The sequence below is a fragment of the Nelumbo lutea genome, chromosome 3, assembly GCF_056320005.1.
Source record: "Nelumbo lutea isolate HS-2025 chromosome 3, American lotus-T2T, whole genome shotgun sequence".
In the NCBI taxonomy this organism is placed as follows: Eukaryota; Viridiplantae; Streptophyta; class Magnoliopsida; order Proteales; family Nelumbonaceae; genus Nelumbo; species Nelumbo lutea.
This window is the reverse complement of record NC_142686.1, coordinates 5229035-5253741: the sequence shown is the minus strand read 5'-3', so window position 1 is coordinate 5253741 and position 24707 is coordinate 5229035. Positions and strand designations below refer to the sequence as shown.

Sequence of the window (24707 nt, the reverse complement as noted above, 5' to 3'; positions counted from 1 at the left end):
TTGAGGGCCCTTCTTCCTTCTACTGTATGTAAGTATCTCTTTCTCTTGCCTGCTGGGATCATCAGGAGAATCAGCTGAAGCTGGAGATGTAACTGGCACAGCGGGAGTCTCACTAGGTCGACCTGGAATGTTACAACTAGGAGTAGTGGAAGGTGATGAAAGAGAAAGATAAAAGAAGGGAGAATGAGAATCCTCTTCCATCCCACTAGTCTCCCCCTGAAGAGGATTCTGAGATGATTGGAAATAGGGTTGAGACTTGTTAGAATGCTCGAGTTAGGGTATTTTGGTCATTCTAGATTATCTTCTTGAGAGTGAAAGGTCTATTGTATCTGTGTTTAAGTTATGTGTCCCATCTTCTATGAGGGACAAAATGGTCTTTCCTGTAACTCTATGTTTTTGAATAAATACAAGTGGGTCAGCTAGGGAAGAGGGATTTTGGACTCTCTTCTAGTCTGGCCGAACCTTTCTTTCTTCTTCTTCTTCTTTCTCATTTCTTTCTTCTTCTCTACTTCAACCTAGAATCTGCTAGGGTTTACTAACATGGTATCAGAGCTGTAAGGTCGTATCCTCATTTCTTTCTTGCTGCTGTTCTCTTTCTGGGTTCGCCGCCAACTTTCACAGTCATCTTCTTCCTTTTCGACTGACCTGAGTGGAGGTTCGATAAGGGGCTGAAAAGGAGTTGTCGTTTTGTGGACCTGGAGGTGAGGATGCCTCCGGTCGTTGCTGTGGTGGTCGTTGGAGTGGTATACTAAACCCTCTATTCAGCATCGAAGAGGGCTGAATGTGGACAGGTATGAACACTACTGTTGTTTGTCCAAGTAAGGAACTGCGAATGTTTCCTTTTGTTTCAAAAGTTGGTTGTGGTGGTGCTCAGTGTGACTGTTTTGGATCTCAGTCGTGTTTCTCTGCATTTCTCTTCGTATGTATGTTGAAAGAAGAGTTGTCGACTGCTGAAGTTCACAACAGTAGTAGATTGGTGGTGGTTGTGTCATGGTGATTGGTGTATCTATGTTTCAAAATATTTAAAAGTGATCTCCTATACCTTGTGTGTAATCAGTTCTGCAGTGTGCAGCCCAAGTGTTTGATGTGAGGACTGAGTGATTTCAGTCTTAGTGTGTTGATGGTGAATGGTTCTGCAGTGTGCAGCCCAGGTGTTTGATGTGAAGATTGAGTGATTTCAGCCTTAGTGTGTGGTGTGTAATGTATATTTAAAGAAGCTGGAATTGGTGGTGTTATAAGTGAGATAAGTCTTGTGAAAGAGTGTGAGGTTGTGTTGTATATTTGAAGGTGAAATAATTAAGATGGCTTCATTTGAAAATGAGGATGATAACAAAACAGGTGTCATGCTTTCTCCAGACTATTTAGGTGTTCAAATGACATCCGTCAAGTTGAATGGTGAGAATTATGTACCATGGGCAAAATCTATGGAGGTGTTCTTGAAGGCCAAGAGGAAGGTAAAACATGTAAGAGAGGAGAAACCTCCCTCTAATTCCCATGGGTTCAGTGACTGGGAACAAGTAGATGCACAGATAATGACATGGCTCTGGAACAGCATGGAACCAAAGATTAGTGTGAACTTCATGTTCCTAGATACAGGTAAGGAAATCTGGGATCATGCTAAGAAGTTATACTCTGGACAAGACAATACAACTAGTGTGTATCAGTTGTACCAAGAGTATTTCAATTTGAAGCAAGGGAGTCAAAGCTTAGAAGAGTACTATGCAAGTTTGAGGAGCATTCGTAATGAGCTTAATGTGTATCATCCTCTAACATCAGATGTTCAGATCCAACAACAGCAACGTGAGCAACTTGATGTGACAAGGTTTCTTGTGGGGTTGAAGGCTGAGTATGAGCCTGTTAGAGCACAAATATTGGGAGGATCTGCTCTTCCCTCACTTGAAGAAGTCTTTGCTCGTCTTAAGAGGACATCTATTGAGTCGGGGGAACATTCTTCTCTCTCTGACAGATCTGGTTTGGTAGTGACTAAAGGGTGTGGTCGTGGAAATAGAAGTGGTGGTGTCAGGAGTGGACTCCCAAGCAACCGTGGTGGTCACATGTTTAGGAGGGCTAGTGGCCGGACTGGAGGCCGAGACTCAGGGGGAGGTTCGGGAAGAGGAAGGAGTAATACTCAGAGAAAGTGTACACATTGTGGTTTAGAGGGGCACACAGTTAATTTCTGCTATGATTTGCGTGGTGCACCCAACACTTGGGCTAACCATGCTAGGACTAAGGGTAGTGACACAATTACTGACCCAATCCTCTCCACATCTACTTGTGCTTCTGAGAAGGAAATGGTGAGTGTACCACGTGAAGTATATGCGCAGTTCATTCAAACATGTCAGCAGAACACCGCTACACTTGCCCATTCAGGTATGGCTTGCTTAGCTTCCAAAGACTCACACTGGATCATTGACTCCGGGGCCTCGAACCATATGTCTGGGACTCATGATGTATTTTCTTCCCTTTCCCACTCCTCCACACCTCAAACAGTTACACTTGCTAATGGTTCTACATCTCCTATCTGTGGTGTTGGTGATGTTAATCTCTCTTCCTTGCCTTTATCATCTGTTTTATATGTTCCTAAGTTTCCTTTTAACCTTATGTCTGTCAGCAGATTAACCAAGTCTCTTAATTGTTCTGTAACCTTCTACCCTTCTTCTTGTGTGTTTCAGGATCTCAAGACGGGGAGGAAGATTGGTGGAGGGCATGAAGCAGGTGGATTATATTACCTTGATGGTGGTGGTCCTCCAGTAGCTTTTCAGTCATCTCTTACTCCTCTTCAATGGCACTGCAGACTTGGTCATCATTCTCTCAAGGCCTTGAAGTTACTGGTTCCTTCTTTTCTCTTTAGTTCATTCCGATGTATGGGGTCCAATTAAAGTGGTGTCATACAATGGGTATAAGTATTTTGTAATCTTTGTTGATGACTTTTCAAGGATGACATGGATTTATCTTATGAAAGATCGTAGTGAGTTGTTCCCTGTTTTTCAAAAATTTTATGCTAAAATACGCACTCAATTTGGTGTTCATATTAAAATTCTTTGCTCCGATAATGCCAAAGAATACAAATCCTCACCATTTCAGCAATACCTAGAACATCATGGGATCATTCGTCAAACTTCTTGTGCCTACACCCCACAACAGAACGGTGTAGCTGAACAAAAAAATCGACATCTTCTTGAAACTGCTCGATCCTTGATGATTAGTATGTATGTCCCAAAACATTTTTGGAGTGATGCTGTTCTCACATCCTGTTTTCTAATCAATCGGATGCCCATGTCAATCCTTGGAAGTCAATCCCCTTTCTCCGTGTTGTTTCCCACTTTATCTCCATTTCCTCTTACCCCAAGAATTTTTGGTTGTGTTTGTTTTGTTCAACACCTGGGGCCTGGGTTAGACAAGCTAGATGCTCGAGCTACTAAGTGTATCTTTCTTGGCTACTCAAGGACTCAGAAAGGGTATAAGTGTTATAACCCAAAATCCTATAAATCATTTGTGTGCTCTGATGTCACCTTCTTTGAGTCAGTTCCGTTCTTCTCAGATGTTGGGGTCTCTTCCTCCCCCTTTGTGGTTCCCCTTCCTATACCTGTTGTGGACATCCTTCCAGTAGCTCATGTTTCTACTGCAGATGCACATCCTATGCCTGTTACTACTGAGAAGCCACCAATCACTCAAGTGTATACCCGCAGAAGTGCATCGGGCCCTTCTCCACTTCAGCCCCTGCCGACAGATCCTGCTACTGCTCTTTCTCCTTCAGATCCTGATCTTCCTATTGCTTTGCGAAAAGGTAAACGTACTTGTACTTCTCACCCCATTTCACACTATGTTTCTACTGCTCACCTTTCTACTTCTCATTGCAAATTTATATCATTACTCTCATCTTTTCCTATTCCCAAGACTGTCCAGGAAGTTCTTGCCTCCCCAGGGTGGCGGCAAGCCATGGAAGAAGAACTCTCTGCCCTACAACATAATCACACATGGGAACTCACTGCTCTTCCTTCCGGTAAGCACACAGTTGGGTGTAAATGGGTCTACACAGTGAAGTTTCTTCCTGATGGCAGTGTGGAGCGATTGAAAGCGAGGTTGGTGGCCAAGGGTTATTCTTAGATGTATGGTGTGGACTATATGGAGACATTTTCTCTTGTGGCTAAGATTGGTTCAGTTCAGGTGCTGATTTCATTAGCTGCTATGTATGATTGGCCTCTTATACAACTTGACATCAGAAATGCCTTCCTGCATGGTGATCTAGTTGAGGAGGTGTATATGGAGCAACCACCAGGGTTTGTTGCTCAAGGGGAGTCTGGCAAAGTGTGTAGGCTCAAAAAGGCAATTTATGGACTGAAACAATCCCCACGTGCTTGGTTTGGCAGGTTCACTGAAGTGATGAAAACCTTTGGGATGAAACAATGTCAGGTTGATCATTCTGTGTTCAGCTATACCTCAAAGGATGGGAAAATCTTGCTAGTCGTGTACGTGGATGATATTGTCATAACTGGGAGTGATAGCAATGGAATCAACAGGTTGAAGAAATTCTTATAGGATCACTTCAATACGAAAGATTTGGGGAAGCTGAAATATTTCCTGGGAATAGAGGTTGCGAGGTCAAAATATGTTCTTGATCTACTTGAAGAAGCAGGGTTGTTAGGTGCTAAACCAGTAGAGACTCCTATGGAACTCAATGCCAAGCTGAGTGTTGATGCGGGTGAAGAGTTTGATGATCCTGGAAGATACAGAAGGTTGGTGGGCAAATTGAACTACCTGACCATTACCCAACCAGATATATCATTTGTTGTGAGTGTGGTGAGCCAGTTTATGCAACATCCTCGGGTTCCTCACTGGGAAGCTGTTTTGAGAATTGTTAGGTACCTAAAAGGTGCTCTAGGTCGTGGTTTGTTATACCAAAGTGGAGGAACTCTTGAGATAGTAGGGTACACAGATGCTGACTGGGTTGGTTCTATATCATATAGGAGATCAACTACAGGGTATTGTACCTTCCTCGGTGGCAATCTTGTAACTTGGAAGAGTAAGAAACAAACAGTGGTGGCAAGAAGTAGTGCAGAAGCAGAGTACAGGGCTATGGCCCATACCACATGTGAGCTAGTATGGCTGAAAAACTTGCTTCAAGAGATGGGATTCTCAATTGACAAACCCATGAAACTATACTGTGATAACCAAGCTGCTGTCCACATCTCTTCCAATCCCATCTTTCATGAGAGAACTAAGCATATTGAGGTTGATTGTCACTTTGTAAGAGATAAAGTGATAAGTGGGGTGATAACCACATCTCATGTGAGCTCAGGAAATCAATGGGCAGATCTTTTCACAAAGGGATTGTCTCGGGGAAGAATAGATTACATTTGTAACAAACTGGGACTATATGATATATACTCTCCAACTTGAGGGGGAGTGTTAGAATGCTCGAGTCAGGGGTATTTTGGTCATTCTGGATTATCTTCTTGAGAGTGAAAGGTCTATTGTATCTGTGTTTAAGTTATGTGTCCCATCTTCTATGAGGGACAAAATGGTCTTTCCTGTAACTCTATGTTTTTGAATAAATACAAGTGGGTCAGCTAGGGAAGAGGGATTTTGGACTCTCTTCTAGTCTGGCCGAACCTTTCTTTCTTCTTCTTCTTCTTCTTCTTCTTCTTCTTTCTCATTTCTTTCTTCTTCTCTACTTCAACCTAGAATCTGCTAGGGTTTACTAACAAGACTCAAAAAAGACTACATCTCTGGTGTCATATTTTTTCTTGGAGACAGGATCATAACACTTATACCCCTTTTGCGTAGGTGAGTAACCCAAAAAAATTCCCTTTGTAGCCTTAGGATCCAACTTGGTTTTCTTTGGATCCTTCACATGTATGAAGCATGTACATCCAAAAACCTGTGGGGGAAGAGGAAATTCTGAAAGAGTGGGACACAACACAGAGAAAGGGGTCTTCATACCCAGTACCTTAGATGGCATCCGATATATCAGGTATGATGTAGTGAGAATAGCTTGAGACCAATATTGCTTGGGCACATTGTGCTGGAAAAGTAGAGTTCGAGCTATCTCCATTAGGTGCCTGTTCTTGCACTCAACAACTCCATTTTGCTGAGGGGTGTAAGCACATGATGATTGATGTAACATGCCTTCGTCTTCCATGAATGAGTTCAGGGATCTTTCAAAATATTCAGCTGCATTGTCTGAACGGAATTGTTTAATCTTCTTATCAAATTGTGTTTCAACCATCTTGCAAAACATCATAGTTATCTGTGGAACTTCTTCACGTCCTTTTAATAGATAGATCCAAGTGCACCGAGAATAATGGTCAATAAAACTGATAAAATAACGGAAGCCACCAATGGAGACAATGGGTGAAGGACCCCAAACATCAGAATGGACCAAATCAAAAGGGGCTTGAATTTCATTACTAGAAATTGGATACATTGATTTGCATTGTTTTGACATTTGACACACATCACAAACTAAACTTTGACTTGGAATGCCCTTACATAAATCAGGAAACAACATTGCTAAAGAAGAAAAAGACAAATGACCTAGCCTAGCATGCCACAAGTGCAACCTAGCTCTTGACTCCACACTTTCTGGACTAGTAGTAGCAGAAGCTTGCAGTGCTGAACTGACATCTGCATCAAAATAGTAGAGGCCCTCATACTCATGACTACTCCCAATCGTTCTCCTCATCAATCTGTCCTGGAAAATACAATGAGAGGGAAAAAAAAGTTATACCGTAGTTCAAATTTCTTGTAAGCTTTGAAACAGACAACAAATTTGATGTAAGACTAGGAACATGTAAGACTGATTTAAGAGAGAGATCCTTGCTTAGGTCAACCACTCCCTTTCCCGAGATGGTGGAGAGGGACCCATCAGCTACTCTCATCTTATCCTGGCCAGATAATAAATGATATGAGGAGAATAATGAGGGCATATGTGTCATATGGTCAGTGGCTCCTAAGTGAATCACCCAAGAGCTAGAATGAATGGAACTAGTTGCACTAAATGCAGAAGCTGTACCTGATTTGGCAAGAGAGTTGGAAGCTAAAGGATTGTTCTTCAGACGAGCAAATGCCCGGCTGAGAACCTCTACCTCATTAGCTGTAAAGCCCAAGGTACTTGGCCCAGAGGAATCAACAACTTGCTTTGTGGTGGAAGAGGACACTGGCTGAGTACTCTGTGAGATGTCACTACTGCTGTTGGTGGCAAGATTCCCACTTGCTGTGTGGCCCTTATGTTGCATTTTTTTCTTTCTCAGAGCAGCTGGTTTCAGATGAGGGTACAAGACCCAACATTTCTCCTTTGTGTGTTTCTCACCACCACAATGGGTACACTTGAGGGACTTCTTGTCTGAAAACCTGCTTCCCTTAGTGGAGACTAAGGCTGAATGCTCTCCAGATAGTTCTGTTGCTTGTGTCTGGGAGCCAACCTGCATCTCCTTTCTCCTTACTTCTTCATTCCTCACCAGGTAGTAAACATGATGAAGCTCAGGTAATTCATCTCTCCCTAGAATTTGTGACCTTACACCTTCATATATAGGGTCTAAGCCTGCTAGGAACTTGAAGGCTCTGCCCTCCTCAATCTACTTGTCATGCCTCTCCTCATCCCTGGCTTTTTCCCAATCCAAAATCATGTGATGGTCAAGCTCTTCCTAGAGACCTTCCAGTGTTGCAAAGTATGTTGCCACAGACATGTCTCCTTGCCTTAGGGCTGCAATGTCTTGGTTCATTCTGTAGATTCTAGCATTATTCTTCTTTTGGCCATATGTCTTAGATACTTTCTCCTAGATTTTAGTAGCTGTAGGAAAATGATGAATAGTTCTGGCCACCCGAGGAGTCATGGAGGCCAGCAACCAAGACATAACTGTGGCATTTTCCTTGCGCCACACAGTGTATTCAGGGCTGCTGAATTCTAGTTCCTTTTTATCTCCATCCAAATAGCCTGTGAGTTCACGAGAGGTAATGAACAGTCTTGCTGAGACAGACCACTCTCTAAAGTTACACTCATCCAATAGCACACTTGTAATCTGCAAGCTATGCAGATTAGGGTTCTCCAGGTTTGAGGACCTTATAATAGGTCTCTTATCTTTAGAAGAAACTTCACCGGATGGTGCTGACATCCTAACTTCGGTCAAGGAGTTGTTCACAGCACTGTTGGGTGGTTCTGGTTAGGGCTGGCCGAAGTAGTCACAGAGTTCACAGTGCTGATAGCACATCAGATAGGCTTCACTTGGACTAAACCAGTTCGGGTACAGCAGCAAGGAAAAAAAATCTGTAACTGAACCAGTTCACAGAGATGGAGTAGGGCTAGTAACCGACCTGGAAATGATCTGTAACTGAAGTCGCCACAGTTCTGTAAAGGTCTTTCTGAACCAGTTCTGATGCAGGTTCTGATTAGTCGAAGTAACCTCAGCAGGTCCTGACAGCTCGCAACACAGTTTCAGACTTGCCGAGACTGTCACAGTTCTGATGCAGTTCTGTTACGGTAGCAAAAGGTGTTCTGGGCTGGTAACCGACCTGTGCTATGCAGGCTCCACTTGAACTTCGAGTACTGCAACTGTAAAGGGAGTTCCCCTCCTTACAGACAACACTAGGACTGCTGAAATCAGTCCTCAACTAGGTCTGTCCTATACAGACCTCTTCTTAGCAGCCGAATAGCTGCTAACTACTAGAAACTAGTAGGACTCCAGCTTCAGGGTCTTACCTCGCGCCTTACAACCAAGGGAAACCCTAGGTCGAACCTTGTGTTGTTCTCCTGCAACCCTAGGGTTTCACAGCAGCAACCCAGATAAAAAAAAGTGAAAAACAGCACGAAAGAGGAGATGGCGTCGGCAGTAACCAGGAAGGTGCTCAATGCTCTGATACCATGAAAGCTGAACCACTGTAGTCGAAGTAGCAGAAAAGAGGAGAAGAAGATATGCTGAAAATGTCGAACTGTACTTGCAGTCAACCATGCCTTTATTTATATATAAGTGAAGTACGAAGTACAAGAATTTACTGGGATACCCCAGAAGACTTAAGACATAAACAAGATTAGGCCCATTAGCAAAGGCCCAGTTACAAGATAAGTTTAACATAAGAATGGGCTAATAGGAATTCTTATCAGCCGAACACACTCAAGCCTTCTGACATATCATTCTTACAGAAGCTACCTTCAGATAGGTGAAAAAAATAGCAAATGTGTTAGCTGATGTATTAGCAAAGCAAGGGGTTTACAGTGAACAACTGTTTTGGGCAGAATTGTAATAGCAAGATGCAATGAATGAAATGCTGGATTAGTTTCCTGTTGCTGAAAAAAAAATTTTAACCTAACATGTATTGGAAGCTGAGGGAATTTGTGAATGAAGAAGAAATGGTACTTGATGGTCTGCATCAAGAACCATGAAATCCAAGTGCAAAAACCAAAATACCTGATGTTGATGTTCGATTTCATTCTCATGCAAGTGAGCTTCACTTGAGTTTATGATAGAATGGAGACCCCAGCTTATACCTCAAATCAGATACTTACATAACATTGATTGAATATTTATCATAAAATATTTGACTTTAATACATTTCACTCAAATTTTAGTTTTCATTCAATCACATGATAGACTTGTTGATCAATACTATCTATTCAGCAAACAATATACACCATGACCATGAGACTTACTGCACATGCTTTATCAGTACATCCATGACTGCAAACACATATGTACTAAGGGATGACCCATTATAAAGTCCCATTGCAACCAGAAATTCTGACACCTATCCTTCATGTATGCTAATACAAATAAGACTTCTGTCACTTTCATGTAGAGAATAGACATAAAAAAGGTAACAAACAGGACAACATGATAAAGAGATATTACCTATAGTAGCCTTTGAAGAAGTAAGAAGAGCTTGACTGTACATTCTGTGGCAAGACCTTAAGATTGACTCAATTGCAGACTTAACTTTTGGAATATAATGGCCAATATCATGATCTGACAGTGACATAAAGGTCTGATAAAATGAGAGTACAGAAAGATGAATAAAAGTCAGAGAAGATAACTGAAAACAGAGGTCTATTACCTCGAAAAACTTCTAAGCCATTATGCTTGCCAGAAGGAGACATGACAATTGCAAGCAAAGCACATAGGCCAATCACCTTTGCTTCACTCAGATTATCCGGCTTCAACAATTCCAATATCATGTGATTAATGGCAAAATCTAAGTTACTTTCAGCTATAGTCACACAGAATTCTACAAGTTTATCATGTTGAACATCCTGAGTTAGCATTCCTTTCCTTAGAAATATCAGCAGTTGTGAAGTGACACTATCCAGGTAGTCCCATACACGATTTCTGGGTTGGTAATCTGCATAAACACTCAAATAAAATCGCATAGCTCGATGAAGACAGTCCAGGGCCATGAAGCGGTGGTTCTTGTCCTGCATAAGAGAGGTGGATAACAGCTTACACCAGTTTTGCACATACAGACAGGACGAAAGTTAAGTAATGGAACCCACCCCTTGACAATCTGACATGAAAAAAGGACATGAAACTATGAAAGAATGAAGAGGTAACAAACTGCGGAGGTTATTTTTGATGGGTTGATCTTTCCAAATTGTATGATGCTTTAGGAGTTGATTGGAGTAAGCATCTGAAGCACCTTGTTTTGCAAAACTTTTGTATATTTTCCATGTAAGCAATTTAAAGACCATATCTACCACCTGCTTTACCCCCAAGTTAACCATATCCAGAATATGGATCTTACTCTAAGATGCTTGTATAGATTCTCCATGTGAGGACCAAGGTTACTGTGGAAGATTTGAGGATCACCAAGACAAAGAAGAAGAGTCACCAAGGGGTACCCAGCCTAGAAAAGAAATTTCATTGCTGAGGAAAAATACTTTAGAATAAACAAAAAACAGGAAAGAATTACATAAAAGGAAATCCAAATAAAATACAAAATGACAGGAAATCAAAGTTAAAAAAAATGTGATTATCACAAACTCCCAAAGATACCTCACATACATGGTTGACAGACTAGACAGCAAAGATACCTCAGATGATATAAGCAATAATTTCTAGGCTTTCAGCATTCAACAAAATAATAAATAATCAACTAACAACCATGCCTTTTAATACTTCAAGTTTCAAAGTCCAAAATTCTCAAATTGTTCAAATGGTCAATCATAATGTTTTAGGTTATCAAAAATTTCCCAACATCAGAACTTCTTTAACTAATGGGATCATCTGAGGAAATCCATATGGTTGATACCAGAATTCTCGTTGCCCAAGCAATTCAGAAGAAAGAAACAAGTCAGTTGATTTAATCTATGGCAACCAAAAAGAAACCAACAAAAAGAAAAGAAATCCACTAGGAAGAGAAATGAGAGGTAAAAGTAGGGTAAGTAGCATTTTTATTGTGTAGAAAATAGACACAAATAACAAACCTAACATTCTACATTTATAGTCACCCAAAATGTAGAATAATAAGGAAAAAAATCCCACTTGATCTGACCAAGGCTAAATAATGTTTTGGGTTATCAAAAATTTCCCATCATCAGAACTTCTTTAACTAATGGGATCATCTGAGGAATAATCCATATTATTGATACCAGATTTCTCGTTGCCCAAGCGATTCAGAAGAAAGAAACAAGTCAGTTGATTTAATCTATGCCAACCAAAAAGAACCAACAAAAAGAAAAGAAATCCACTAGGAAGAGAAATGAGAGGCAAAAGTAGGGTAAATAGTATTTTTATTGTGAAGAAAATAGATACAAAGAACAAACCTAACATTCTACATTTATACTCAAAATGTAGAATAATAAGGAAAAAGTCCCACTTGATCTGACCAAGGCTAAAGAGAGACCGATGAAGGTTCTTTTTGACCCTAATTGCATTGAACGCTTCTAAAACCTTAAGAGAAACTAATAACTCTATTTGCCCTATTGGCTTTTCATTTTACTCTTTTATTTGATTCATAATTACCAAAGTGCCCTTCCCATATGTTTTAAACTTTAAAAAAACAAGCATAAAGTATTTTTTTTTGTATTAAATAACATGATTGCCACCGGTTCTTGAGGCTTATGCCTATTTCTGACAAAGGACTAAGCCTCATATCAAAGTTGTGAGACTTAAACCTTGAGGAAAAATCAATACACCTCGCCTCAGTGTGTATATCACGCCTCAAGGCTTAAGCCTTCTAAAACCATGGATATAATAAGAACAACATATGCAGGATAAAGGTCAAAATAATAGAAGGTACACAAATGAAGGGGAAAAAGAAGGAAAACACTATAAGCCATAAAGAAATAATCATCACATATAACCAAAATAAACAGACCACTACAAGTTAAAATTAGACCAAGCAATATAGAGTCTTCATTAGAGGGCTAATGTGAAGATAAAAGAAGTCAAAACAAAGACATCAGATGGCAATTTTGCACAGATCAGGTAAAGTATATTCAAATCTCCAATGATGATCATGAAGAAATATCCAAATTCCTAGTATGAAATATAGACCTAAATGGGTTTAAGATTATGAAATTTGAATACTATCACCTCCTCTTGTCATGGTATCATCTAGATGATAATGGAAAAGCTTCTTTAAGAAAATCTGTATTTTAAAATATTGGATAGAAACAGTAACGTTAACCTTTACAAACCAGGTTGAACTTAGAATAAACATTACCATCATCTTTGTCATTACTAAACAGTAATTTATACATTGAAAAACATAGCATAGGGTGCAATATAGTTCTTCATGTCTACTTTCTTTATCACATCAAAGATTAGAACACTTGTAACTAAGGGTGTATCTGCAAGTCAATTTTATATGGCAACACCTTGATGTTTCATTTCTTTGCTAAATCATTAGATCGACAACCTTGTTGGTATGCTGTATCAGAAACACATGCATGCTGACATTCATACCTAGCTGAATGTGTAGTTTCAGCCACCATTATATGAACAAGTATCAATGAAAATGTCTCAAGACAATAACAGAAATCAGATAGACGCAGCAATAAAAAATAGCAAAATCCTTAACAAATCCAGCTTTTCTAAGGTGGAAAGCAGAGCATGTTAGAAGAAAATTAATTGCTTCAGGAAAATAATTAATGGTTCAAGATAATTCTGTAAGTAAACACAATTTCAGTATACAGACCTAAGGATTTGTCTTCCCTCACTGAATCTTTGCTGGTTAAGGGATTCAACAAGAAGAGTCATATTTTATGGAAGTTGTCCCCATTAACAATGTGCATGCGATTATGGAAGGAGAGAAACAAGGCCACCTTTTATAACAAGAAAAATGGCATCAGAAACCATCAAGAAGGCAGAGTGGATTATTTATTGTTGAGCTTCTATGCTTGTAGGTTTCAACAAGCCAAACTTCTCTCATTTTTCTGAATAGTGGAATTAAATCATTTTCAATTTAGCGTCTGGTGGATAGATGCAATTCATGTACATGGTAGAAAGTGTCCATATCTTGTAATATTTTCTATTTGGGGTATCTCCATCCTTCCTACCAAGTACCAATAAAAATAACAGTACACTTTGAGAAAGTAGGTTTGAAACACAACAATGGATAATAATTGATCCAAAACATATAAAGTTCCTATAAATAAAGAGAGGAAGGAGAAAGTGCTTATCCCAAGAAAGGAACTTAAGTGATGCCCTTTCTAGTTTAAAATAATACAACCAAGAAGATGAGCTAATAGTCAGTGAGGAAAATCTGGAAATTTGAAACTATAAGGATGAATCTTTCATGGTGAAGAAATCATTAGAAACAGACTACTTCTTAGAGTACAGAATGAAGGATATTTTCGAAATCAGAAAATGTGATAGATTGTCTAAGGTCAACTTACAGGTATATGCTTGCTCTGTTTCTCCATCCAGTGCATAAGGTGTAGCCTTATACGAGCAACAGCTTCATACCACACAGTAAGTGCAGAATCCACTCCAGATGGGGGCCACTGGCTTTTCCCACCATCTGCAAGTGGTGCTAGAATACTAGAGAGCATATTGCACATTGCATGGTGTAATTCACTTTTCCTTTTATGTGGAGCACGATTTAGAGGGTTTGCTTTTGTGACAAAGGAAGCCGATGCAGTGAGTCCGCCTTCAGTCTTAACCTGGCAATGAACTGATAGTTATGTCCTAAAAAATACTAAAAGACCTTTTGTCTTAACCTGACAATTAATTGATGACTATGGCCTTAGCTTTGTGAAAAATTATTAAAAGACCTTGTGGTACACATACCCCCAGCTTAAGGTAGCGCATCCCATTAATGATACTAAGTGTTTCACTTCTGGAAACACTGGTGTCAATACGTCGAGTGTTGAGTTCCATAAAATAGCGCTCTGTGATAGAGCTAAATCTATAGGTAAAACAAAAAATGCAGTTAAATTTCACATAAATCTCAACTCTTGATTCCAAAATCTAAGAATAGCGCTCTGTGGTAGAGCTAAATCTATAGGTAAAACAAAAAAATGCAATTAAATTTCACATAAATCTCAATTCTTGATTCCAAAACCTAAACATCACTTTTGAAGCAATCAACCATACCAGTCCACTAATTCATGTAACAAACTGTACTAATTTATGCAAATGTGTCTTCATTGCTGTGGAACTTAACAGAATGGCCTTCGGCCTGTTTATGTTAAGAGATGTTTATTTCTTTTTGGGCTTTATTATTTTGTTCTGTTACTAACTGTAAATGGGCCTGGGCCCTCTTATATTTTCAGGTCATATTACCTCTTACTAATGGGGGGTAATTTTGTCAGTCCATGCAAATTTGTTGCCCTCATATAAATAACACTTTAAGTGGCTGGAAAGGAACTGCTGCCCTATTCTCTAACACTGTTCTTCTTCTTCTTCATCTTCTTCTTTCTCCATCAAAACCAGAATACAAACATGGTATCAGAGCAATAAACCGCTCTTCTTCTGCTCATCTACTCTCTTCTCCATCTTCTCTCTCTTCTCAAACCTCTTTTTTTTTTTTTGTTGGAACTGAAGAAAACTGAAGAGAATAGACCTTGAGAGTTCGGCAATGAGGGTTTGAGAGTGAGAGTTTCGAACCATTCACTCTCTCAGCACCCTAACACTATTTTATTAAGATAGATTTGAACAATTACAAGGAGGCCCTTAGTTGGGCAAGAAATTACAAAGATAATAATATAGACAGGATGGGCCCAGAATAAGGCCCATTACAGAAAAACATAAATAATAAGAAAAGAATAAACAGCCTATGGGCCATTCGGCCCATCTTCTCTACACTCCCCCTCAAGCTGAGCATAGATGTCAATCATGCCAAGCTTGCTAGTATCATGCTGAAGTTTTGCCTTGGGAATGCCTTTGGTGAGAAAATCTGCCAACTGTCCTTCAGATGTGATGAAAGGAAGACATACTTCACTCGAAGAGACCCTTTCCCTAATGAAATATCAATCAACTTCAATATGTTTGGTTCTATCATGTTGCACTGGGTTGTGAGCAATGTTGATGGCAGCCTGATTATCACAGTACAACATCATTGGCTTGTCATGTTCAACCCCAATTTCCTCCATCAACGATTTTAGCCATAATAATTCAGAAACTCCATGTGACATACCGAGTGCTAGTCTTTGGGTCAAAACAACAGAATAGAAAGCCTTATGTGCTGATTTCGACCAAGCTTCTTGTGAAAGGAAGAGGAGAAAGTTGGGGATTTCAGCAATAGACAGAGGAAAGGGAAGAAAAGAGAAGAAGGTCAACTAGGATAGTGATCATAAACCCTAGCCGCCAGCCCCTCATTGTATTTATAATTAACTTAAATATGGGATATTACAAAGATGCCCCTAGTAGGGCGGCAACTTAACTAAGTACTTACAATTCCTTTAAAAATAAAAGACTAATGGGCCTAAGGCCCAACAACTTCTTAAAATAAAAGAAAACAAACTAAACATAAGTCGGCCCAACATAAATCAGCCCACTTAACACTCCCCCTCAAGTTGGGAATAGATGTCACACATTCCCAACTTGCGTAGATCATGTTCCAGCTTATTCTTCGCAACACCCTTTGTGAGAACATTAGCAAGCTGCAGATCGGAAGAAATGTATGGAAGACAAACTTCTCCAGAAGTTACCCTTTCTCTGATAAAATGTCTATCTACTTCAATGTGCTTAGTATGGTCATGCTGGACTGGATTATGGGCAATATTGATGGCTGTCTGGTTATCGCAGTATAGCATCATCATAGGTTCTTTTGCCTGTACACCAATTTCTTTTAACAGAGAATGGATCCAGAGAAGTTCTGAAACTCCATGTGCCATGGCCCTATATTCCGCTTCTGCACTTGATCTTGCCACAACTATTTGTTTTTTACTTTTCCATGAGACTAGGTTACCCCCAACTAGGGTGCACACTCCTGAAGTTGACCTTCTGTCATCAAGGCATCCTGCCCAATCCGCATCTGTATAGGTCTCTAGCTTCAATTGTCCATGATCAGTAAACAATATGCCTCTACCTGGATGCCCCTTCAAATATGCAAGGATCCTGTCAACTGCCTTCCAGTGCTGATCTCGTGGAGCATGCATGTATTGACTCACTACACTTATTGCATAGGAGATGTCCGGTCTTGTCATACACAAGTATAGTAGCCGACCCACAAGTCTTTGGTATCTCCCAAGGTCCCTCACTGGTTCACCTTCTGATGCACTGATTCTATGGTTCTGATCAATGGGGGTGCTAGTTGCCTTTGTTCAAAGCTTCCCTGTCTCTTGGAGAAGGTCCAAGACATACTTCCTTTGAGAGATAAAAATTCCATGTTTCGATCTTGCAACTTCAATGCCTAAGAAGTATCTTAGTTCTCCAAGATCCTTAATCTCAAATTCCTTATGCAGGTCCTCTTCAGACTATCAATCTCGCTCAGATCATTCCCAGTGACAACAACGTCATCCACATAAACAATTAGGATTGACACCAAAGATCCCTTGCGTTTCACAAACAAGGTGTGATCAGATTGAGTTTGAGTGTAGCCAAAAACAATCAGGGCCTTTCTGAATCTGTCAAACCATGCTCTGGGAGATTGTTTCAGCCATATAGTGACTTCTTTAGCTTGCACACCTTTCCCTTTTTAGCATTATCATAAAAACCAGTTGGAAGATCCATATACACCTCTTCTTGCAGATCCCCATTTAGGAACGCATTCTTTACATCCAGTTGAAACAAGGGCCAAGAGTATGAGGTAGCAAGGGAAAGGAGTATCCGAACAGAGGTCATCTTTGCAACTAGCGCAAAGGTTTGATTCTTAATCAATGCCATAGGTCTATGTGTATCCTTTTGCAACAAGTCTTGCCTTGTACCTCTCTATACTTCTATTTGCCTTATACTTTACTGTGTAAACCCATCTGCATCCAACTGTCTGCTTGCCATCTGGTAGGTCCACAATCTCCCATGTTTGATTCTTAATCAAAGCCTCCATCTCTTCCTGCATAGCTGTCTTCCACTCAGGTTTGGAGAGAGCCTCACTAACACCCTTGGGTATAGACACTGAATCAAGAGAAGAGAGAAAAGCATGATTGGAAGGAGAAAGTCCACTATAGGATAAGTACTGTGAGATACAATGGGCAGTGCACTTTCTCTTCCCTTTTCTAAGAGCAATAGGGAGATCAAGGTTATCTGTAACAGTGTCAGTAGGATCAATGGGAACTGAAATAGTGGGATCAAGAGAAATACCTGAATCCGTATAAGCCAAATCTGGAGTCTCCAAGGAATTGACAGGAAGTGGTGTGAGTTCTGCTGTAGTGGAATTAACCGCCTTATGAAGTCTCTGCTGTGAGTAATGCTGTGAGATGGAACGCAAAGGAGGTGGCAAGGTGGGTGACATCGGGTGGTGGTCAAGCAAAGGAGTAGACATAGGAACTGGAACTGGGAGAGGGATAGACTGCTGACTTACTTCCCCAAAACACTCCCCCTGAGAAGGATCCTTTGAGAAGAAGTATGTAGATTCAAAAAAGGTAACATCCATAGTAATATACTGGTTCCCAGAGACTGGACCATAGCAGCAGTACCCTTTCTGATTCTCTGCATATCCAAGGAAAACACATTTCTTTGCCTTGGGATCAAGCTTCGAATGGTGAGGACCTAGAATATGTGCAAAGCAGACACATCCAAATACCCTTAGAGGAATATGAAGCATCTCCCCCTGAGGAAAAAGAAGGCTGAATGGGGTCCTGAATCCGAGTACACGAGAGGGCACTCTGTTAATCAGATATCTGCCGTAAGAATTGCATCACCCCAAAAACGAATCGGAACTGTGGCTGTGATCATCATGCTTCTTGCCGTCTCAATGATGTGTCTGTTCTTCCTCTCTGCAACACCACTCTGTTGTGGACTATAGGAGCAACTGCTTTGATGGATAACACCATACTCCAACAGATATGAGGCAAGATGTCTCTCAAAATATTCCCTAGCATTGTCAGATCTGAACATCTTTGTTCTTGTCCCAAAACGTGTTAGTATCATTTGGTGGAATTGCCTCACCTAGGATGGTACTTCATCACGTGATTTCATCAGGTAAATCCAGGAATATCGAGAGAAATCGTCCACAAACAGGAGAAAATAGCGATAGCCACCCATAGAGGGAACATGATAAGGGCCCCACACATCCAAATGAATAACATCAAAGGGAGAAGAACATCTTTTATTACTAGGTTTAAAAGAATGTCTACAATGCTTTCCAAGTTCACAACCCTCACACTTCAAACTTGACAGACTCACAGACTCAAACAATTTTGGAAACAAACAACTCAAAGAAGAAAAGGATAAATGACCCAGATGGTTGTGCCAAACCATAATCTGACCCACAGATTTTGACTCACTATCTCTGCAAACATGATGGCTTTGGTGAAGAGGGAGAGCATCAATGAGGTAAATTCCATTCACTTCACGACCATTCCCAATCGTCCTCTTTGAATCCAGTTCCTGCAAAATACAGCGTCCAGGAGAAAAAATCACTGAGCAGTTCAGATTCTTAGTCAAACTACTAACAGATAACAAATTAGTGTTCAATCTAGGAACATGGAGGATAAAGGGTAAGCAAATAGAATCATTAATCTTGACAGATCCCTTCCCAGCAATAGGAACATGGGATCCGTTAGCTGTGGAGCCCCTATCTCTGCCAGAACAGAACTGATAAGAGGAGAAAATAGTGGAGCAATGGGTCATATGCTCTAAGGCTCTAGAGTCTATAATCCAAGGAGATCTCTCCTTACCTGAAGTAGAAACATAGTTTGCAGTGACATGTGAACTACCTGTGTGGGCAAAGGAGGTAGAGTGAGCTCCACCTGTACCTTGTTGTCCGCTTACGGCTGAACTGGAACTAGCTGTATCCCTCTGATTCAGAAGTAACCCAAACCTCTCAAGCTCGGCCCTTATTGCAGCAGCTGCAACGGACTCCAAAGCAGTTGTAGTAGGGGGGGCCGGAGTATCACCGATAATTGCCATGTGTGCATTTCCTTTCTTATTCTTCAATCTGGTCGGTACAAGATGTGGATGAAGCTTCCAACAAGTGTCTCTTGTATGCTTAGACTTCTTATAGTAGTCACAGACCAAGTCCCTTTTGTCTTCCCTTTTGTTTTCATTGCCATTCTGTTTAGGTTTCACAGCACTTACCATAGCAGACTGATCAGAACTGAGATTTTTCATCATTACATCCCTCCTGCACTCCTCTCCTGACACAAAGGCATATGCCTAGGAGAGAGTGACACTATCCCTGGAAAGAAGATGTTGTCGTGCAATGTCATACTCAGGGTTAAGGCCAGCAAGGAACTCGAACACCCTATACTTCTCTAAATGTCTTTGATAGGTAGCTACATCCTTGGTGGTTTCCCAAGCAAAGGTTTCTAGATGGTCGATCTCCTGCCACAGGGTCTTAAGGACTGAAAAATAGGCTGCAACAGATTTATCTCCCTGCCTTGTGGCAATAATTTGATTTCTCAGTTGATAAGCCCTAGCAACATTCTCCCTCTGTGAATAGGTCTCTGCAACCCCATCCCATATCTCCTTAGCAGTGTTTGCCCATAAAAAGTTTTTACTTATATGTGGCAACATAGAATTACACAACCATGTCATTACCATATAATTTTCTTGCACCCACTGGGAGTTGCCAGTTTCGGGTTTTACCTCTTCACCAGTAATATACCCCAATTTTCCACGAGCCCCAATGGCCATCTTTGCAGATTGAGACCATTCCAAGTAATTTGTACCATCCAACCTAACTGTAGTAATGGTTCCGGCTCCGAAGGGGTCTCCAGCACCTCTTCCCACTGGTCCTATTTCATTCCCGGGCTTATATTCAACTCTGTGTCCCTCCATGTGTCTTAAAGAGGTATAGAAAACAGCTAAAAAATGCAACAAGAACAAACATAATACCTTCTGGAACCAACGACACTCCTTTGGTGTCCTGGACTTTCTTCCCAGGAAAGATTCCTTTTTGGTGGGATGGGGAGAAGAGAGAAAAGAAGCAACCGCCCTCTCTAGAGGCCTCCAAACCACATGGAATGTGAATCGCCCCTTACAAAAAACCCCGAGGAACCCTAAAAAAATAGGGCGCCACTACCTAGGTCAAAATTGAAGAGTCCAACAAAATCAGGACTCTTCCCCTTTCTCCAGTTTTTCCTGATTCTGATGAGAAACCCTAGACCAGCTACAGGGCATACAGATCCATCAAGAAAATCCAAAAACTGGGCTTACCTGAAAGCTTTGATCAGCCTTTTAAATCTCCATGCAGTCGGCCGATCTAGGGCTGCAGGAATGAATCTCTTCAAGAACCTTTAACCCGCTCTGATACCAAGTAGAAAGCCTTATGTGCTGATTTTGACCAAGCTTCTTGTGAAAGGAAGAGGAGAAAGTTGGGGATTTCAGCAATAAGACAGAGGAAAGGGAAGAAAAGAGAAGAAGGTCGACTAGGATAGTGATCATAAACCCTAGCCGCCAGCCCCTCATTCTATTTATAATTAACTTAAATATGGAATATTACAAAGATGCCTCTAGTAGGGTGGCAACTTAACTAAGTACTTACAATTCCTTTAAAAATAAAAGACTAATGGGCCCAAGCCCAACAACTTCTTAAAATAAAAGAAAACAAACTAAACATAAATCGGCCCAACATAAATCAACCCACTCAACAAATAGTAACCCTTCTGTGTGGGGGAATAACCAAGGAAGATACACTTTTGAGCTTTGGGTTCAAATTTATGCCTTTGGACACTTGGGACATGTACATAACAAGTGCAGCCAAAGACATGAAGAGGAACAGGAAAAAGGTCCTTGTTTGGATGAAGGAGATTGAAGGGAGACTTAAACCCCAAAACCCTGGATGGCATACGGTTTATAAGGTAGGTAGCAGTAAGAACAACATCACCCCAAAACCTTGTAGGAACATGTGAGGCAAATAAGATACTTCTTGCAACTTCAACAATATGCCTATTTTTCCTTTCAGCAACTCCATTCTATTCTAGGGTCCTAACACAGGAGCTTTGATGAATAACCCCCATGTCAGAGAGATAATAGGATAGGTTCTTCTCAAAATATTCTTTTACATTGTCAGATCTGAAAATTTAATCCTGATATTAAATTGAGTTAGAACAAACTCATGGAATTGTCTTACAAGTCTTGGAACTTCATCACGGGATTTCAGCAGGAATATCCAAGTGAACCGAGAAAAATCATCTATAAACAGGATAAAATATTTGTAGCCACCCATGGAGGGTAAGTGGTAAGGCCCCCACACATCAGAGTGCACAATATTAAAAGGAAAAGAAGATCTTTTATTGCTCAAAGGATAATTGTTTCTACAATGCTTTGATAACTCACAAGACTCACAATGAAGACTGGACAAACTAATTCCCTTAAACAATTCAGGGAATAGATGACTCAAGGCAGAAAAAGACAGATGACCAAAACGACGATGACACAACATAATCCGACTAATAGACTTTGAAGAAACAAATCCGATAGCAACATTCCCATGATGATCAGTGCATTGTCTCCGAGTATCAAGAAAGTATATTCCGTTCGCCTCATGGCCACTCCCAATCACCTTCTGAGACTCCAGATCCTGAAAAACACAATAGGAAGGAAAAAATGTTACACAACAGTTTAGTAACTTGGTTAAATTACTTACAGACAACAAATTTGTATTTAGTTTAGGTACATGAAGGGCAGAAGGTAGGAACAAGGAATCCGTAGCCTTGATGGTTCCCTTGCCAGAGATAGGGGCAAGTGAACCATCAGCTAAAGTGATTTTATCACGTCCAGGATGCAAGTCATATGAAACAAACAAGGTAAAAAGGTTGGTCATATGGTCAGAAGCACCTGAGTCAATAATCCAAGGGATCTTGAGATTACCTGAAGTGGTAGCATGATTGGCAGAAGCCCTTATACCTGAGTGAGCAAATGCAGAAGAAGCTGAATTTCCTGAAGGGTTGGAAGGAGAAGTCACATCACCCAGTTGACTGATCATCTTCCCAAACTTTTCATATTTTGCTCTCATGGTTGCCAACTGTGCACAAGTAGACATCTCTTCAGTGTCTAGCCCGGAAACTACATTTGCACTTCCTGATCTTTTACTATCATGTTTTTTCTGAAACCGAATGGGAATAAGATTAGGATGTAATTTCCAGCACTTGTCATTGGTGTGCTTCGGCTTCTTGCAGTACTCACATATAACTTCTTTCTTTCGTGTGCCACCAGAAGTTCCAGCACTCCCTTTAGGTTTAAGCCCCATATTCGCAAAGTGATCAATAATATCAGCCCCTTGAACCTGGACAGCCCTTCTGCTCTCTTCACTACTCACCAATGCATAAGCTTGTGACAATGAGACACACTCCTTGGAAAGAATATTCTGTTTTGTGATATCATATTCTAGGTTTATTACGGTTAAGGACTCAAACACCCTGCTCCTTTCAACCAATTTTCTGTAGGTCTCTGCATCATTGGTGGTGTCCCAAGTTACAGCTTCTATTAGGTCAATCTCTTGCCATAGAGACTTTAGGGTTGAGAAATATATAGCTAGAGGTTTCTCCCCTTGCCTTAAATTCTTTACATCACTTCTCAATTTATATGCTCTGGCCACATTGAGTTTTTGGGAATAGGTTTCTGCAACACTGTCCCAAATTTCCTTTGCTGAATTCATCCATAGGTAGTGTTGACTAATTTGTGGCTGCATTGAGTTCACAAGCCACCCAATGACAGTGTAATTTTCTTGCATCCACTTCTCGTGGGATGGATCATCTTCTGGGGGAACCTTCTTGCTCCTGGAAATGAACCCCCACTTTCCTCTACTACATACATATATCTTTACTGATTGTGACCATGCCAGATAGTTAGTTCCATCTAGTTTGACTGTGGTCAAAATCAATAAAGAATCACTTGGAGTCCCCTGAACCAGTCCATATTCAGCACTATTCTTGTTTTCAAACTCTGAGGGGTACATCATGTAAACACTTCAAATATGATTTCAGATGACTTCTACAAGTATACTGAATGAGGACGAGCAAGGGCTGAGTTCAACCGTCCTCAAGAAGGCAACACACAAGGCCAAACTACACCCAAAAGTTGTGAGAACCAAGACTGAAGCAGAAACTTCTACACGAGTCACCCAAAAATAGTTTGGTTCGGCCTTCAAGAAGTAATCAGAAACTTCTAGGCACTGTGCACTCAACCGAAGTTCGTACAGTCCCCCAAAACCAATCAGTATTGCTGAAAAGGCCTTTTTACAAACACAGTGAAGGCAATAGAGACGACCCCATTGTCAAAAAGAAAAAATGCCTCAAGAGCAGTTCGTACAGTCCCCAAAAACAGCCAAATAGAAGCAACAATCCATAGCTCTTGATACAAGGATGTTTCGGCAGTTTTGACAGTCCAAGGAGTGAAAACAGCCCAGAAATTTCTGGGTTAAACTAGATTAAAGGGCAGCCGAAAGTTGTACAGAAACAACCCAGAAATTTCGGACACTACAACAGTCCAAACACCCAAAAATAACCAGAAATCTGAGCACAACTTACAATTTTGAGCTTCAAATCAGAACCGAGCTATTCCCCTTCCCCCCCCTTTTTTTTCTGATTCTTCCTGGCCACCGAACCACTTCTCCAAGAGATTCGAGTCTTGGGCACTTCCAATGACCTCCAAGAATCAGGCAACATGAGCTAAGCTTCCAGCCCTAGGATATTGAAGTTCAGGTATGCTTTGATACCATGAAGAAAACTGAAGAGAGTAGACCTTGAGAGTTCGGCAATGAGGGTTTGAGAGTGAGAGTTTCGAACCATTCACTCTCTCAACACCCTAACACTATTTTATTAAGATAGATTTGAATAATTACAAGGAGGCCCTTAGTTGGGCAAGAAATTACAAAGAACATAATATAGACAGAATGGGCCCAGAATAAGGCCCATTACAGAAAAACATAAATAATAAGAAAAGAATAAACAGCCTATGGGCCATTCGACCCATCTTCTCTACAGGACAACAAGAGGGAGTGCTACTGCTGGTCGTGGTGAACAGAAGTAGCTTCTAGGGTTTTTTTCCTTGGAAAAAATCTCCATGGAGGCCCAGAATAGCAGCTGGTAAGCCAAGTGAGGCAAGAAATCGTGAAGTAGTTGTGTGGACTGCTAAAGAGACCTAGTAGGCGTTTGGCATCAATGCGTTTCAGGGCCGATTTGTTTCTGCTGATGTGTCATGCATGCCACATCAGCAAAAAATGGAATC

General features: G+C 40.7%; 1 protein-coding gene across 4 annotated transcripts in view; it reads right to left on the bottom strand.

Moving 5' to 3' along the window:
• The window catches only part of LOC148862524 (uncharacterized), a 97160-nt gene that overhangs the window by 13074 nt on the left and 59379 nt on the right, over positions 1-24707 (bottom strand). For all 4 annotated transcript variants that reach the window (XM_088974926.1, XM_088974928.1, XM_088974927.1 and 1 more), the window contains 5 exons: positions 14223-14340; positions 13829-14095; positions 10732-10833; positions 10048-10405; positions 9846-9959 (listed from right to left, as the gene is read on the bottom strand). In XM_088974926.1, the coding sequence (XP_088831052.1) occupies positions 9846-9959; positions 10048-10405; positions 10732-10833; positions 13829-14095; positions 14223-14340 (959 nt within the window). The remainder of the gene's footprint in view (positions 1-9845; positions 9960-10047; positions 10406-10731; positions 10834-13828; positions 14096-14222; positions 14341-24707) is intronic.